An 18,435-nucleotide genomic window follows, 5' to 3' on the forward strand; every position below is an offset into this window, starting at 1 on the left:
TCGCTCGATGAATTTGGTCACAATGGTGGCTATATGACCACCGTTCTGTTTACTGGAGATTTTTAAGTGGCTCTAAAAAGAGTTTTGTGTTTCGACTTGTTGCATTAAAACAAAAAAAAAAAAAGAAATCGATGATACTTTCTAGCGAAATCTAATTTTCTATTAAAATTCAATTGATCATTTTATTTTTATTTTATTTTATTTTTATTTTTATTTTTGGCTAGATCGGTGAAGCAAGAATCCTTTTCACATTCCCCTTTATCTGTAGAAAAAAATGTATGGATGGGATGTTATTGAGCTATAAGCTCTGGTCTTGGCGGGGTAACGACAAGCCTCAGTTAGAACTTCATTGGCTACAGCATTGCCATCCATTATATATAATACAATAAATAGATTATTAACATATTATAATTAGTTAAGCTAAAATATTCAAAAAAAATTTAACTTTTTCTTTTTTTCATAATATATTATACTTTAAATAAAATTGTATACAGTACTTATTTCTTGAATTCTTGAAATATACTCACAAACAATAATCAAAAATTGCTTAGTCGATAACCAAATAATCTTGAAGGTTCAGGTTACAGCAGGATGTTTTGTATTTTTAGTCTTAATTGCTACTATGGTTAAATAAATATAAACAGCCAACTGTTTACTTCAACTTTGTTTTTTGAGAGCATTATTGATAGCATATGAATTTTCACCCAACACAAACTGCTTTGCTATTATAGTATTGTACTTGAAAGAAATTATCCCTCTGGGGGACGTATTTGTCTTTAATTGCTATTTCACAAAGTGCCAATTTTCCCTTTAGATTAGTAATCTAAGCATTGATTACTAATCTAGGATATATCATATATCGTTTATTTATGAAAAGTTACAATATCACTTAGATAATTTTATCTTGTTTTCGTTTTTCCTGTAGTCTAAGCACGAGTGTTATCAGACCTGTCGCTATGATAAACAAAAACAAAATAGATATCTATGAATAATATAAGTATAAAAAAGTGTTTTTGCTCTTAGATTTCGATATGATCTTGAAACAATAGAAATTTATCGCCACTAATGCTTTGTGTATTGTGAAGATCGCCTCCTTGCTCTGCTGTGAAGACGCCCATCGCTTCCTATTTAGTACAAAATCAGTTTCGAAGTTGAGCTCAAAGGTTGAAAGTTTTCCAAATAGTCCCGACTGTAGATAAGAAGTACATCGTATGACACTTATCTAAAATTATATCTATTTAACCTCCAGCGAGGATAGTACGTTGTATATATGCCTTCAGACTTCAGTTTATAATTACAAGTTGAGTGAACGTTAATTTTATATCTCTGGACTGACTGTTCCCTTTTTTGTTGCAAAATGAAAAAGGTACTGTCAATAATCGTTCTGATTTCTGTCTTTTGTTTTGTTCTGCCGAATTATTTACCAAACTGGAAGTCCATTGACAGCCGTCCATTACCAACATGGTATGACAAAAGCAAGATTGGTATTTTTATCCATTGGGGTTTGTTTTCTGTGCCCAGTTTTGGTGATGAGTGGTTTTGGATGTTTTGGAAAGGTAATAAGAACCCCCAGTATGTGGAATTCATGAATAAAAACTACCGCCCAAATTTTACTTATCAGGATTTTGGTCCTCAGTTCACTGCTGAATTGTACAATCCCGACGAATGGGCTGCAATTTTCAAAGCATCGGGTGCAAAGTAAGTTTTTCAGCTATTTTTAATATGGAGTAAAAATATAAACATTTAAATATATGTAGATAGATAAATAATATGCTGATTATATAAAGTCTGTTTTGAAGTAACTTCTTCACAGACATTTGCGACTTAAAATACTGAATATGTATAATACTGCAGTAGCTGAAGCATGATGAGTTAATTTTTTACATTCAATATAGTAATATATTTGCTGGCCTCGTTGGCGAAGTGATTAAACCCCCATCCCCTTGAGTTACGGTACATCCTTAGGCATAGATGTATCTGACTATTTTTAAGTGGGAAATGAATTTCATCGCCCAGTGTGAGATCACTTCTCCCCTCATTGTAAACCTGAAGTGGCTTAAAAGCTTTGGAGTTTATGTAAAAAATTAAAAAAAAAAAGAACATTTAAATTTAAATTTAAAAAATAGAAAAATTCTAAGCCCACCCACGTTATAGGTTTACGAAACCCCGATAGAAAAATCAGAAAATCTTTAAAATCTCATTGGATCTTAACTAAACTCTTAATGAAATGTACATACTTTTTTTTCACTTAACTTGGAACAACGGGGATAAGAACACACCAAATGATACACCTTAATGATCCCTACTTAATCAATCACCGCATCTCACTGTCGATTCAAAAGATAGAAATATCAGACAAATGTTTTATATAAATAAAATAATATATATATTATAAAGGTGTACTTGCATGTTTATATTATACTCAAAAATATTTCATTTATATTAAAATAATTTTTGAGGAAATAATTTTTATATTTTATTCAATAAAATAATATTAATAATTTAATAATATAATTTATAAACTGGTATAGTTTGTCTTGTTGCTTTTCCTTCCCTTCCATAGCCGGAATCCGGTAGATTAAATCAATGTTCTCATTTTGTATGTCGAATAAATTGGAAGAATGAATATTTTTCTGTTAAACATTGAGTATATTAATACTGTATAAGTAAAGATGAATCTTCATTTATTGTGAATTGTGCTATCATTTTGCCATGGTAAAATCAAAAAAGAAGAGAGAAAGTAAAATACAAAATAATATGAACAACTATGAAGAACGCTGTCCCAACAGATGTCATTAATCTATATCTTCAAGATTGTGTTTAGAAAGACCTTAGAAACGTTTCTCTAGTTAGCAATTAGGATCGTGACTATAACAATCTTTCTTCCAGCAAATCTAGTACCGGATTCGAACCCAAGTCTTTTTAACCAAAAGGCTTCGTCTAGAGCGAAGCCTTTAAATAGCATAAGAAATTTTTGTTAAAAAATCTCAGTATTATTGAGCATTTTAGAGCAATCCATTACAATCTCTTGTGTGTGAAATTAATATCTTAAAAGAAGGCTTAAATTAAAATCGTCTGTATTAGATTAAATTCAATATTTTTGCTATATTTCTACATTTCTATATATTAGATTAGATTGAATGTATTTCTGCATTCGCTGTCTTACACTGTTCATTATTAACATAAACTCAATAGTCCAGTACAAATGATTTATTTATTTTAATTTAATAATTATCAGGATATCGTTAGGATAATCTTTACAAGTAAATCAATGGTGTCTGAACACAAATGCATATTTCTTAGCGAAATGTTTACCTAGAATGGGAGCAGATTATCTATTTGTAATTCAGAATGTTTACATTATATGCCATTGGCTGTGTTATGAAAGAACTTAATTTGGAAAGACAGTTTTATAAAATCATAATTGGTCCATATGAAGTATCCAATGTAGTATCCTTACAGGCAGGAATAGTGGGGTTGTTTCTATAGTCAAGGAAGTAGCTCCGGATATGAATTGGGTACATTGTTTCATACACAGGGAAGCGTTAGCCTCCAAAGGAAAGCCACCAGAATTTAAAACTGCTATATAACGCTGTAAAGCTAGTTAATTTTATTAAAGCTCGACCGTTAATTAACAGGTTATATTCAATACTCTGCGATGAAATGGGCAGTGAATATATATGCAACTTTTGCTTCATTCGGAAATTCACCTTTTCAGGAACAAAGTACTAACAAGGTTATTTCAGTTAAAGCACGAAGTTTTATTATTTGTAAATTAACGTAATTCTGATTTTGTATCACTCCTTGACGAAGCATGGCTATCAACACTATTTTATCTTTCAGCCATTTTTTCGAAATTAAATGAACTAAATCTCTCCCTTCAGAGAAATTCTTTAACTGTTCTTGATGCCTACGAGAAAATAAAGGCATTCGAGAAAAAAATGGTTTTATGGATTAATTATGTAAAGGACAGACAATTTGCACCTTTTCCGACATTGGAATCCTTTTTAGTGGAAAATTATATTTTTTGTTGATTCTGAGTTTCTGGAAAGGGTTTGTGACCACCTCAAAAATCTGAAACGGAATTTTGAAACATATTTTCCAAATAACCTTTATAAGAAATTTCTGTGGGTTCGCGATCCACTTCAGGCTTGCAGTCACGAGAACGACCTTTCGTTATCGAAAAAGAACAGTTAATTTAATTGAGCTTTCAAGTGACAGTGGACTTAAAATGCAATTCCGTGATCTTGGTTTGACTCGATTTTGGATCTCGCCTTCAGTGACAAGTGAATTTCCTGAATTATTGAAGAAGCATTGAAAATCATCATGCAGTTCTTTACAACCTATCTTTGTGAGAAACGATCTTCATCGCTCCTTCAAATTAAAACAAAATACAGAAATCGTCTTCATGTGCGTGTGCCGATCTTCGACTGAATTTGTCCAATATTGAGCCAGATATCCAGCAACTCTGCAAGGGCCGAGAAGCTCAACCATCTCATTAAAAGTAAGTAGCAACATAATTAGATCATATTATTTATTTGTTTAATAAAAATTAAAACGTTGTTCAATGTTGATACACGTTTAATTGTTTATTTCCAATTTAATTAATTATGTTCCATATATATTCAAAACATGCTTTTATTATTATGTTTATAAATTTATTATGTTATAAATGGCATAGTTTTTCAGAAAAAATGTTAGTAATTTCTACTTAGGTGTTTTAAAAAAATTTCAAAAAGTCAAAACGACGCATAGGGAAATAAATTAAAAACATTACGTTTATTTTTGAAGTAAAACTTTAATGCGAACATTCTAAAATGTAATTTTTCTTGCTTTTCTGTTCGCGAAATCGTCGATGACATTGGCGAAGTCTATTTCATCACTCAGTTGCTGTTTTGTAAAGAGTATGGCAAGATTTCTTAAACGCCAAAAAAAGTGCCGCCTGGGGCGGATTGCTTCTCCCCCCGTCTCCCCAACTACGCCTCTGTAAGTTAGTGGTCCGTAGAATTGTTTTAGGCATTTTACTGGTCCTTGGGCTTAGAAAGGTTGAGAAACGCTGGTCTACACCAAAGGGAGAAAGCGGAAGGTCACTCATTTCAATGTCATCATCATCATAACACTAATTACGGGTATAATGGTATAATTACGGGTATAGACCATATTAGTCTGTTCCGGTCTCATTATCTATCTAATATTCAATTGGCTTATATCTAAAATATAAGCCAATTGAATATCTAATATTCAATTGGCTTATATTTTAGTATTTGCTTAGGATGCCGGGTGTTGGCCATTCGGTTTACATGTTCAATCTATTTTTGTTTATAATTGTTTAGTTTTTCTTCTACTGATTTTTAGTGCTTTTAAAATGTCTTCGTTCCTTTTTTTGATCTAATAATATGTATTTTGGCAGTTCTTCTCATAAATCTCATTTTACTTGTTTTTATTCTTTGTTTATCTTGTTTGTTTATTGCCGAAATTTCACTGCCATATAATAATGTGGGCACTGCTAAAGTATTGTATATTCTCAATCGTGTTTTTTTTTTTTTGTACATATTATATTTGGGTTGAGTGTTCTATTTATCAGGCCTATAATCTGTAAACATTTTTAAGTTTTTAATTTTATGTGTTTTTCTCCTTCATATGAATTTTCACATCCAAGATAACTGAAAGTATTTATCTGTTCTATTATTTTATTATTAATAACTATTTTGCTTCTAACTGGAGTTTGTCCACAAAATGCCATTGTTTTAGTTTTATCTACGGATATTTTCATTCAAAACTGTTGTTTTATCTGATATTAGTACCTGATCATCTGTAAATAATAATGCATTTATTTTGTTATTCTGAGAAATTTCTGTACCTTGATTGTTCTTAAAAGTTCTTAAAAGAACTGGGCGATGGACTGAGTCCTTGACTCTTTATCCCGTCATCTGAATGAAGTAAATCTGTATGGATGGAGTGTTGTTGAGCTAAAAAGCTCTAGTCATAGCTGGGTAACGGCAATAGCCAAGCCTCAGTTAAAACTTCATTGTCTACAGCATTGCCATTTGTTACCCGGAAGTCCTAAAAAGGCAGGTGTTCCATTATATTAATATTTCATTATTGTAAATATTGAAAAGTGTTGGAGACAGAGGGCATCCCTGTCTTACTTCGTGGTAAACACATTGTTTTTCAGACAACTTTTTCATTTATGTTATTTTTATTTCATTATCTTTATATATATTCAATATTGCATGAAGTAAAATATTAGGTATATTTATTCTTTGTAATATATCAAACAGTATATATCTTTTTACTTCGTCAAATGCTTTTTCGTGATCTATAAACAAAAGATGAGTTTCCAAATTAAATTCTCTTCTTTTTTCTATGAGTAGTTTTAAACAGAAAGCTGCATCCATTGTAGAGCGTCCTTTTCTAAATCCATTTTGACATTCTAATAATATTTTTTCACTGTATATTTTTAGTTTTTCATTAAGTATTCCACTATATATTTTGTAGCATGTATTCAGTAAACTAATACCTCTGTAGTTAGCAGATTTTGTTTTATTCCCTTTTTTAAATATACGTATTACTATACTTGTGTTCCATTCTATTGGTATTTGTCCATTTGTATATATTTTATTCCCAATGTCAATTGATATAAACTACGGAAGAAGATGGATTTCCTTCACAGTTGTTTTAGTAGGTGTTGTAGTACATATAATTATTTATGGTATTGATGAGAAGAAACGTGGGCCTAAATACTGTTATTAAGTACAGGTTTCAGTGTTACGAAAGCAACTCTTTCGTAATATCCTTATTTGCTGCTTTTAACAACTGGCCTTCCAGTTCGCGAATATACAGCTGACAAGCATAAAAAAATGATACGAGAATTAGGTCGAAATCAGCACATATATACGGGAGAATATGTTGAAAAATAAACCTGAATAGAATTATAATGGGAAGTCAATATTTTACGTAATTATTGTTGTGGTGATCCCCAGTTTATAACTTTCGTTTTTTATTTTATTTACTTATGCGCGCAGTTCACCATGTTTTTTTTTATTTATTAATAACAACGTCTATTGTAGATAGTTTGGAACTTCATAGATTCAAGCAAATAACTCAAGATATGTTTGTTGCTTTGGCCAGATATGACTTACTTAATGTTGGTAAATCAACTTTACTGAAAGACTTCCAGTCAATAATTACATACCCCGAATAATACTATCCAGTAGGCTGATCAGCGCTCATTAAAAATATCACTCTCATTTATTTGTTATTGGACATGTTAATATTTCGGCTGTAATTGATTAAAAATACATTTCCTGTCAAAATGCTGAACCAAATCAAATTTAGGTTTTTCTGTATTCGTAATAAATAGTTATTAAATATATTCCATTAATTTTGTATTGAAATCAGGAATTTTAATTTCACGATTTTATGAAATATTCTTATTTTCTCTAGGTATGTTGTGTTGACTAGTAAGCATCATGAAGGATACACAATGTGGCCTTCGAAAGTATCTTGGAATTGGAATGCAAAAGATGTTGGTTCCGGGAGAGATTTACTGGGTAAGTTTTATTATTGTTATTATTATTATTATTATACATTCATTTGTATATTTCTATAAATTCACTCAACCATTTTTTTTTTGCTTTGAATGAGAGCTGAGGTGGCGCCCACTTTCGGTGACAGAAGGTACTTCTTCATGTAGCTTCCTCAGTGAGAGGGTGCAGCACCATGTCCTTCCACTTCTCTCTGTTGGTGGCTTTCCTTTTTGTTTCTGCATAGCCATGTGATCCTGTCCATGATCTTATATCTTCAAGCCATGTCCTCCGTTTTTTGCCTCTTGATCCTTTTCTCATAATTTTTCCTTCTAAAACTGTTAGTATCCTCTGTCCTGCTGAACCTCTTAGTACACGTCCTGCCAATCTCATCTTTCTCTGGATCATTTCCTATAATAAAAATTTCTGTGTTCTCATTCTCTGTAGGACACATGTATTTTGTCACATGTTCTGTCTATAGGATTTTTAGAGCTCTCCTATAGCACCACATTTCAAAGGCCAATATCTGTTGTGTTACTCTCTTCTTGAATATCCAGGTCTCACTTCCATATGTGAACATTGGCCACACTAATGTTCTTATCATTCTTTTCTTTATCTCAATACTGACAGAACTTCTGAGCAGATCTTTGTTTTTCCAGAATGCATCTTTAGCTATGTCTGTTCTTATTTTTATTTCTTTATCTTGCTTTCCCTCTGCAGTAAGTAGGTGCCTAAATATTTGTATTCTGTTGTATGTTCAATTTTCATGTTGTTTATGAATATTTTTGGCTCGGATCTGCTTTCTTTTGAGATTTTCATAAATTTGGTCTTTTTTGCATTTATGTCTAATCCAAATTCTTTACCTTCTTCAATTAGTAGCTGCAGTAATTTGATTAATTTGTTTCTGTTTTCTGCTATTAGAATGGTATCATCAGCATATCTAAGATTGTTGTATTTTATACCATTGATACTAATTCCTATTTTTTTGGTTTTCAATCTTTTTCATCACTGTCTCTCTATAGATATTAAACAGATTTGGTGAAAGGATACATCCTTGTCTAACTCCTCTTTTTATTTTCACTACCGAAGTCTCGAAGTTAAACAGCTGCATTTTCTGTTTGGTGTAAATCATTTTTATAATCTTAAGTACATGATCTTCTATGTCTAATTTATCTAATATATTGAATATTTTATTATATTTTACCCGTTCAAAAGCCTTCTGAAAGTCTATGAAGCATATGTAAATGTTCCTATTTCTTTCAAGTGATCTTTCTATTAGTATGTTTAGTTCCAGGATAGCATTAATGGTTCCCATTCCTCTTCTGAAGCCTTTCTGTTGTTCACTCAATTCACCGCTTATGGCTCTTTCAATTTGTTTGTTAAAATAATTTTAGATGCATGGGATATTAGGCTCACAATTCTGTAATCCTCACAAATTTGTGCATTATTTTTCTTTGGAATTGGTATGCAGATAGATGTTGTAAAAACTTCCGGTAATTGTATTGTTTTATGGATGTCCTGAATGGATTCCACTAAATAGCTGTTATTATTGCCAGTCAAAGGCTTTCAGCAGCTCAGCCGGAATATTATCACACCCAGGGGATTTATTATTAGGAGGATTCTTAATTACGTGTTCTACCTCGTTTCTTCTGGGTAGAGTGGTATCTGTTGTTACGTTTAACTTAAGGTGTGGTGTCGTGAATCATCTAACATGTTACCATTATTATCATCATAGAGATCTGATAAGTACTCCACCCATCTTCCATTTATCTTTTTCTTATCAATGAGTATATTTCCATCTTTGTCCTTGATGTTATTAGACTGTGTACGTTTTGCTTTTCCATTAAGTTCTTTCACTTTCAGGAATGCTTCTCTGGTTTTGTTCCTATTTTGTAATTCTTCTATCTCAGTGCACTGCCTGCTTATTTAGTTTTCTTTCCATCTTTTACATAACTGTTTGATTCTTTTATCCAAATAACCTTTCTTCTTCATTTGCTCTTCTTTTCCATGTTTTTCTTTCATCAATAAGGTTGATTACCTCTTGAGTTATCCATGTTTTTTTCTTTCTTTCTTCTTGTTTATTCACGATGTTTTTAGCAGATGTTATGATAGCTGTTTGTAGTCTATTCCACTGAGAGGGTTCATTTTCGTTTTGCAACTGTGCAGACAGCAGTTCTGAAATATTTTCATTAAATTTTGATTTTACTATCGGATTTTGTACCATTTGCAGATCCCATTTTAGGGGTTGACTTCTTTTAAATTTTATTGTTTTCAGGCGAATATTCATCTTCATTAAGACCGTCTATGATCAGATCTGCAGTCAGCACTTGGCATCACCTTTGAGTTCCGTATTCCATTGAAGTAACGTTTACTGACTACAACATAGTCTAATTAATTTTTGTATCTTCCATCCGGACTTTCCCATGTGTATGTTGCTGTTGGGTTTTGCTCAAAATAAGTTAGTTAATGAGACTGTGCTTGTTACAGAAATCAATCAGCTTTTGTCCTCACTCATTCCGAATTCCAAGTCCAAATGGACCCTCGTGTGTAGATGTATGTTCTCTCTGATCCAACTTTTCCGTTCCAGTCACCCATAGCACAAATAACTCGATCTTTCTTGCCTCCGACTTCCTTTATACACCATTCTATTTCATCATACATTATATGTATTTCTGCGTCTTCATTCTGCTCTGTAGGAGCATATATTGGAATGATCAGCATATCTCTAGGTTTAGATTTCACTAGAATTGTCATTACTCTATCTGATTTTTTGATTATATGGATCATGTTTTTATTAGTTTTCTTCTCTACAATGAACGCTACACCTCTTCTTGATATTTCACCACGTGACATATATATTTTATATATCTTGCCATTTGGAAGTTTCAACTCAAAATCTGATGATCCTTTCCAAAAAAGTTTCACTTATTCCTAGTATAGTAATATTTAATCTCTCCATCTCTCTCTCTCATCACATTAGCCAATTTCCCACATTTATTCAATCCTCTTACATTCCAAGTAGCAATATTCAAGCAATTTATGCGTCGAGTTTCTTTATAGCAGTGACGGACTGACGATACCGCATGGCCTGCTATATCACCCTGACACCAACGTTCAGCAGAGAATTAAAGCACTACCCGGGCTTTAATTCTCTGCTGTTTAGACATGATGCTTTACATAGCGGCATTTTTACGGAATGGGCCGCCAGAACCATCCAACCCTCAATATGAATGGAGGTTGGTTAGCAGGTCCCATGGATCTAACCGGGAGGCCTACAAAGTAGTACCACCGACCATTCCCCCCCCCTCATCCAACACCTAGGGGACGCCCCGAAGCGCCGTGACAGCCCAGCGACTGGTGAAGTGATAGGACCGCTCTAGCCCGCAGTGTGTAAGAAAAATCCCAAATAATAAGAAAATTCTCATTACTGCTCTCTCTCTCTCTCTCTCTCTCTCTCTGGTATACAAAACATTTTAAAGAAAATAAACCAATCAAGTTCGTTCCATGAGGGACTTCTCCCAAACAATATTCAAATTAAAATACAAGCGAATACAACTTTTAATGTCTTTGAAAATTTCTTCCTTCTCCATTCTCTAACATGTAGTAGTAGAGGACAGGATTATTGCGATGAGGCTGTACATGATAATATCAGGAAGTTTCCAGATCACACAACAAATCCATTTATGCTATCAGATCGTGCATTTGCGGGCTGAATGTCCAGTCGTCTTTAATTAACTCCTCTCATCGTCGACCATGAAAGACATCACACGAAGGGTTGTGTTCTGAGGCATTTTTCAGTATCATTTACGGATCACTTTTCACAAAATGAAAACTAAAAACAATAAAAATCCAATAGTAAAAATCATAAAACTTCTATTCAAATTCCAATGTCCAAATCATTCTCCAAAAAGTGACAAGGGAATCCAAGCAGTTCTACAAAGACAAAAGCGTCAAACGTTTTTCTTAATACACCCGACAAGAAGCACAGATTGTAACCTAAAAAAAAACTTTGACCATGGTCTTTACTGATGGCGTTGCTTTGAATTTATTTACAGGGAGAAAGATGATGAATCTTCGAGTGTGTGTGATAAGTTACGCGGTTATGGGCGATGAATGTACGCATATGCATTCCGTATCCAAAGCATGCCGAAATAGGATTCTGTTGATCAACTCTAAGTGTGATCATGTTTCCGATGAAATCGTACGACGCTCACAGAATCTTTCTTGCAGTAATGTGCAGAAAAACTGATGATGTAAAGCTGTCTTCGTTAATTTCTTAGTAGGTAATGATGACAAAGCCTTTCGTTTGTAAAGACCTGAGTTTGAATTTGGCATAGGACAAGATAAGTATTTGTGAAAGTTTTCAGTTGAAGATGAATTAGCAGGCTTTATATAGGTGTAGCAGCTTTTCCTCAGAATACACGCTGGTCTTAGTTGCTTCTGCCATAATTCAAAACAACCCGACCAAACCTTACTTTTTTTTATCTTTCGTTCTTCACAGATAATTCATTCTTCCATTTTATAGTTCATTAATTCTTTATCACTTTTATGACTTAGCATCATCGTAACAAAGATCTCATTTCAGAACAATCCACAATATCATTAACATGAAATTAAACACAACGGCTCTGTGATGAGGATAGCGCTTCCTATGGAAAATCTGATAATACTGCTATATAATTAATACTCTTATTCCAACTCAAATATCATTTTACTAAGGCTATATCTTGGTAACAAAGCCGTTAACAAAGCATGTTGTCCACAAAGCCTTGTAATAATACTTTCTTTCTCTCTCTTGCTGATCCTACCCTTTCCAAAAGGTTTGCATCCATCCAGAAATATCGGCTGGCTTCCAATCCAGCTGTTTTCAGTTTTGGTAATATCCTGGTGCAATGGACTGTCTTATCCTCTCTCTCTCTCTGTTACTATTACTACTATATCATCTGATGTTATTACCAGAATTTAACATAATTACCTCCGATTCTTCTTCCTTCACGTACTATCAAAGATAATAAATGCCTTTGCATCTTTCTAAATTTCTCTTTTGTTCCCAATACGCTGATTTTTCCTTCCAATCTGTACTACCAGTTAAGTTTAACTATAATGAAAGTCTCTAATATTTTGGCTTTTGTCTACTGAAGTTTAATTTGCGCATAGATTTTCATCCCCAACTCTCAGTAAGACGGTAACACTAGCCTTCCATATCTTTTGTCTGGTTTATCTCTACCCCACCCCAATAGTCCTTCTTCTTCTTCTTCTTTTTTTTTTTTGAATCTCCATGAATTAATTTCACTTTGACTTACATCTGCATGTTGCTATTACAGCCATTCGTCTTTCTATTAGTTACAAAATCGTCTTCAATTTTCACCATAGCAGCTGTTGTTTTCCCGACTCTTCCACTGAATGCCTACTGCAACTGTTTAAAATTAAACCTGTTGAAATTCATGTTATCCTTTTGATATAAGTACGTTCTTCCATCAAATTACTGCATGCCTTCCCGTACTGAGTTGAACATTCTTGACTTATAATCTACATATTGAATTATAAGTAATCACAGCCCATCTCAGTTCATCTTTCTGTATATAGTAATTGCTGTCAAACGTTTAATACATTCCATATATCCATGGGATGATTTCCTCCGGGTACTCCGGTTTTACTTCACTTCGTAAAACCGAGTTGGAGCACATTTTGGTAATAGTTACATGGACTATAAAGGCATAAAGCATGACTAGTTTTCGAGTATATGCCGTTGCCATCCTAGGTGGACTTAAGTCTCCTGGTGGAAGGGATGATGATAATAATAACAAGATTAACAGTATAATTGAATAAAGATGGCGAATAAGCAGTTATGAGCAGAACAGCACACGATGCATGGCCCTTTTAGTCGTTTTTAAATAAGATTGGTTTATGCCTAAAGATTTTTTTTATTGCATTCAATTCTACTAATAATTAATTGGCGTACTTAGTTATCAAATATAATGGATATTGTTCGTACATAATGTGAAAATATGTTTATAAATATAATTTATTGACATTTTTCAAATATAAATTTTAAAACAGTTCTCTATTGAACTATTCAAAAACAAAGAACATTAATGTCATCCTAAATGCTGGCACCACCTAGAAATGTCGAGGAAGGTGCTTTGAATTTTTTTTGTCCCTGCAGCACTGCAAATATATTTTAAAATGTGTTAGTTATTAGTATTATGACTTGGTCGGAGTGTTCACACCTTATCATTTATACAATAAACAACGACAACGAGAATTTTAAGTGTAATTGTAACTGTAATTGTAAATGTAATTGTGTGTATCAGATATAACTGGAAAATAAGAACAAACAGAATTTTACTTCTTTTTTTTTTTATAAAATAAAATTAAACAAATCACTCAACATATGTATCGATTAGTCTCGAACAAACACTGTTAAACATATTAAGTCTAAGACAACATTGTGGAATAGGAGTCAGCTTTCTGAAAACGGGTTCCAACATAATTGCGATTTAATTGCAAATACTAAAAGTGAATCCCAATTACGGTGCTTAGAAGAGAATGTAAAACACCTGGCGGTATCATTCATCTCGCTTTGCACTGTTACAACAACCTCTCTCTCTCTCTCTCTCTCTCTCTCTTTCTATCAAGGAAAAAAAAAGAAGAAAGAACAAGAAAGAAAACTGGCTATTTTCTAAATCAGCCATCGACAAAGTAGCAGCCTATAGATTTTTTTTGTTTTTATTTTTATTCATTTATTTATTTTGACTTTACTGAGATCATGTCCCGATGTTTTGTTTTGTTTTTTTGATAAACTAAAAATTGTCAATTTTTTTTAAAACTGTAATAATATTTTATTTATCAGCATACAGAGAATTTACGTATATACAATAAAGTATACTATTACATTTTCTGTTCAGTACAAGATGTAGAGTACAGTGATTTTTTTTAAATATAAATGTACATGATTTTTTTTTCAATATAAATATCATAGTTTATTATTATACAGCCTATTTACATATACACATTTTTTTATATCAGTATCTTCATTATTATTATTATACACCTTACTGACTGTTTTATTACATAATATGCAGTCTTTGATGATGAGGATTACGTGTAGATGAGTGAGGTGATTTTATTCCCACTTACTTCGAAGCTTGGGTTAGCTTTTATGAAGAGAGTGGGATTTAGTCTTCACTATTTATGTTGCTATTACTGTTTATGGATGGGATGTAGGCATTGGGTGCTGGTGATTTGTGATGTGTATATTAGTGTTACTGGTATATTAACTTTGTTGGTATTTTTTCCAGAGTTCGTGTTTTAATGTTCTGTAGTTGTCTATGTGTTTTAACTTTCTTGGTAGGTTGTTGAGTAGCTTGGGTATCTGATGTGATCTCACCAAAGAACCATATGAGTTGTTGAAAGGTGTGGGGATGTAGAGAGTTGTCGTAGGTCGTGTTATACGATATGTGTCTCTGTTGTTTCGATAGGTGATGTTGAAGTAATTCCTTGTAAATGTCATGTAGTGTTTCAGGTTTTTAATGCTCAGAATTCTGTATATTGTCATGTGCTGATCGGATATTAATGTTGTGTATAAGGTGTCCAATTCACTGTTGACACAATTTTCTTATGTGATATTTCTAATTTTGTTAGGTGGCTGTTTGATGTGTTTGCATAGACTGTTATACCGTCAGTAGGGATTCGCAGATACCGTGATATTGGAGGTTTTTTTTTTATGTGGATGGAATAATGTCTTTTACTTGGAAGAGTTTTGCTGCGATAATCCGGAGTTTGGTATGTAGGTATTCTATATGTTTTGTCCATTTAAGGTGGCAATCTATGTAGAGACCAAGGTATTTTGCATTTGTTACAGGTTTGGTTTAGGGACATTGGTAGGTTTTTTGCTGTTAATGCAGCGGTATGTGTGACAGTGTATCGATAGGGGTGCGGGGCGCATGATTCTTGGGTTGTGTATTATTAACATCTGTGTTTGGTACCGTTGATTACAATTGCGTTATGGTAGAAGTATGTTGTGATTTCATTTAGGTCTTGTTGTGCTTTGCAGAGAGTCATGTTGATGTTCGTGTGAATTGCTAGTAGAGCGGTGTCATCTGCATACTGAAATATTTGACTTCTTATGGCCATGTTGTGAACATCGTTAATGTATATGTTGAATAGAGTGGGTGATAATATGGGGCCTTGAAGGACACCGTGTTTTATTTGTATACCCCGGCTGTGACATGTACCTATTTTTGTTACTTGTTTTCTGTTTGAGAGGTAGTTCTTGAACCATGTATGCAGTGTTCCTCTCATACCTATTGAGTATAATTTGATGAGTAGTATGTCATGTTCAAGTGTATCAAATTCTTTGGTTAAAACATGCAGTATAAGGACGGCGTACTTTGCTTTGTTTATTGTGTCGGCGATGTCGTCTAATAAAGTGATGGTGCTTTTTATTTTCTGAAAGTCGTATTGGTTTTGTCAGATGATGTTGTACTTCTGTAGATAGTTCTGTAGTCTGGTGTGTGTTATTTTTTCTAGAATTTTTGAAATGACTGGTAGGGTGGCAGTTGGTCTGTGGTTCTGAGTATCGTTTCTTTTACCGTGTTTGTAAATTGGTGTAGTTATTACGGTTTTTATTTGTTGTGGGATAACGCTAGTGTCGAATATTGTCTTCACGAGTTTCAAATGTATTGGATTTATTTGTTCAAGTGTGTTATAAGGTCTGTGAGTCTTATTTTGTCTAATCCTGTAGTGGTCTTTGGTTTTAGTTGTAAGAGTGCTTCTTTCAGTTCCTGTTTTGTTATGGGTGGAAAATACATAGTTTGTTGTTGACTTTGTGTCGGTAGGTTTTTGTTGATCGTTGGTAGATTGCCTTTTTTGAGTTGTGTGATATTGTTTGCGAAAGCATAGTTGAATGAGTCTGCTAGTTCCTCTTGGTTTGTTTCCTGACCGAAGCTTTTTGCAAAAAAAAAAAAAAAACATCTTGTACTGAAGTTACAATTCGTTGAGTGTAGCCCATGTTTGCTTCATGTTGTCGTTATATTCCATGAATTTTTGGAGGTAGTAGTGTCTTTTTGCCCTACGAATTTTTGTTGTTAGTTGATTTCTTGTGTTTTTGTATAAGGTTTGTAAATGTGTGTTACTGGATGATTTTTTAGTTTTTTTCCATAGATTTTCTTTTACAGTAATACTGTTTAGTATGTTGTCATTTATCCATGGATTGTTGTCTGTTTGTCGCCTCGTTTGTGTAGTCTTTGTTGCTTTTTTGTATATTTCTGTCAACTTTAGTTGGAAATTCTCATATAATGTTAGAGGATCATTTATTTTAAATAAGCAATTCCAGTCTGTGTTTTTTGCATGGTTATCGACAATGCTCTTTAATATGATCAAGTTTTGTCGACTTTTTGTGGTGGTAAGAGATGGGGGGGGAGTAAGTAACGTACTAAAACGAAGTTGAGCCAAAATAGGGATTCGCAATTTTGACGTTAATTACTGATTATGTATATGTGTAGATGGGAACCCAATGTTGATATGATCAATGCATGATTGTGTTAGTGAGTTGTTAAGTATTTCTTCTTTTATTGGTGAGTTAATGGTAGGGTTTATGTTGTACTGACTTAGTATATCAAGATATGTGTTAGTGGTTGAAGAAGCGTGGTCAAGGGTATTTATATTAATGTCTCCTATTAGGATGAGCCTGTGTGTTGTACGGGGTTCGATGCCGCTTAGCCATGCTTCTAACTCATAAAGAAAGCTGCGTGGATTATTATCTGGGTGTCGGTATATTATGTTTATTGTGAATTTGATACTACGTTTGTGGCTATTTGTGATTTCCAAAATTAATGTTTCCGCATGTTCGAAATGAGTTTTTTTTTCAGTCACATTGTATTTTCTTTGATAAATGCCACGATGCCTCCTCCTCGTTTGTTTTGTCTACATAAGTTGTAGGTTTGGTAATTATCAATATTGTATGCGTTGATTTCTATGTCGTTTCTTGCAACTTCGGTCAACAAACCATATCTTCAAAGAGTCAGAGACCTTGAAGTTTATATACCGGATATGTTCGCCTATATTTGAGATCTCTATTATATAGTTTTGAAGTGATTTCTAATCTTGTTCTTAAGGATGTGAAGAGTTCGTGTTTTATATTGGTAGGCTGTGTAAATCGGATTCTCTTGCAATTATACAATTATACAATTATGCAATTATATATAAACTCGAGTGTTTTTATTCTTTCTCATAAATATCTGTGAATCCTTAGTCCACAAAAACTTGTACTTTTTCTCTGTTTTTGTCTTCCTTGCTTGGTATAGAAGATTTTTAAAGTATGGAGTGCAGTGTTCAGTTATATAGATTGGTGTTGGGAGTTTCTTGTCAGTTAGGATCGATGTTGTCGGCCTTGTTTTCTTGCTTGCTGCAAGAATGGAGTTTCAGACTTCTGTTGGTAAAACGAGCGATGATTGGTGGCGGTCTCTCTTTGTTTTTTTGTGGGCCTCGGTTAACAGAGGCCATGTCTGTGATAATTGATAATAATAATAATAATAATTTATGTTACTATAATTAATATCAAATAATTTTATAATTAATATAAAAAAATAAAAAAATTATACTAATATAAATTTTGTTTATTATATTGTTTTATTATGTCTGATTGATTAAATTTTTTCGCTAAACAATTAGAAAACAATTCGCATTTAAAATGGTTGATGCTAAAGTTTGAAATCATGTTTTTACCTTTCGCACTTAAAGTGAATCACTTTGCTTGGGAATTCTCCTAAAGGCATATTTTTCTTAAATAATTTTAATCACTAATATCAGTTTTTTTATGTTAATAACGAGACTGTTACATTTATTAGTCTAAGCGAAATAAAACTGTAAAATAATAATAATTTTCTATTTTAAAATTCAAAAAAAT

The 18,435-nt window shown here is 32.9% G+C and overlaps 1 protein-coding gene across 1 annotated transcript in view; it reads left to right on the forward strand.

The window, feature by feature from the left end:
• Positions 1–1,025: 1,025 nt before the first annotated feature.
• Fuca (alpha-L-fucosidase) overlaps positions 1,026–18,435 on the forward strand; it is a 99,552-nt gene continuing 82,142 nt past the window's right edge. The window contains exons 1-2 of the mRNA XM_090395418.1: positions 1,026–1,698; positions 7,447–7,553. Coding sequence (XP_090251544.1) covers positions 1,358–1,698; positions 7,447–7,553 — 448 coding nt within the window. The 5' untranslated portion in view covers positions 1,026–1,357. The remainder of the gene's footprint in view (positions 1,699–7,446; positions 7,554–18,435) is intronic.

The sequence above is a fragment of the Typopeltis vanoorti genome, chromosome 7 (assembly GCF_054136105.1).
Source record: "Typopeltis vanoorti isolate ZY-2024b chromosome 7, IOZ_Tvanoo_1.0, whole genome shotgun sequence".
NCBI lineage: Eukaryota > Metazoa > Arthropoda > Arachnida > Uropygi > Thelyphonidae > Typopeltis > Typopeltis vanoorti.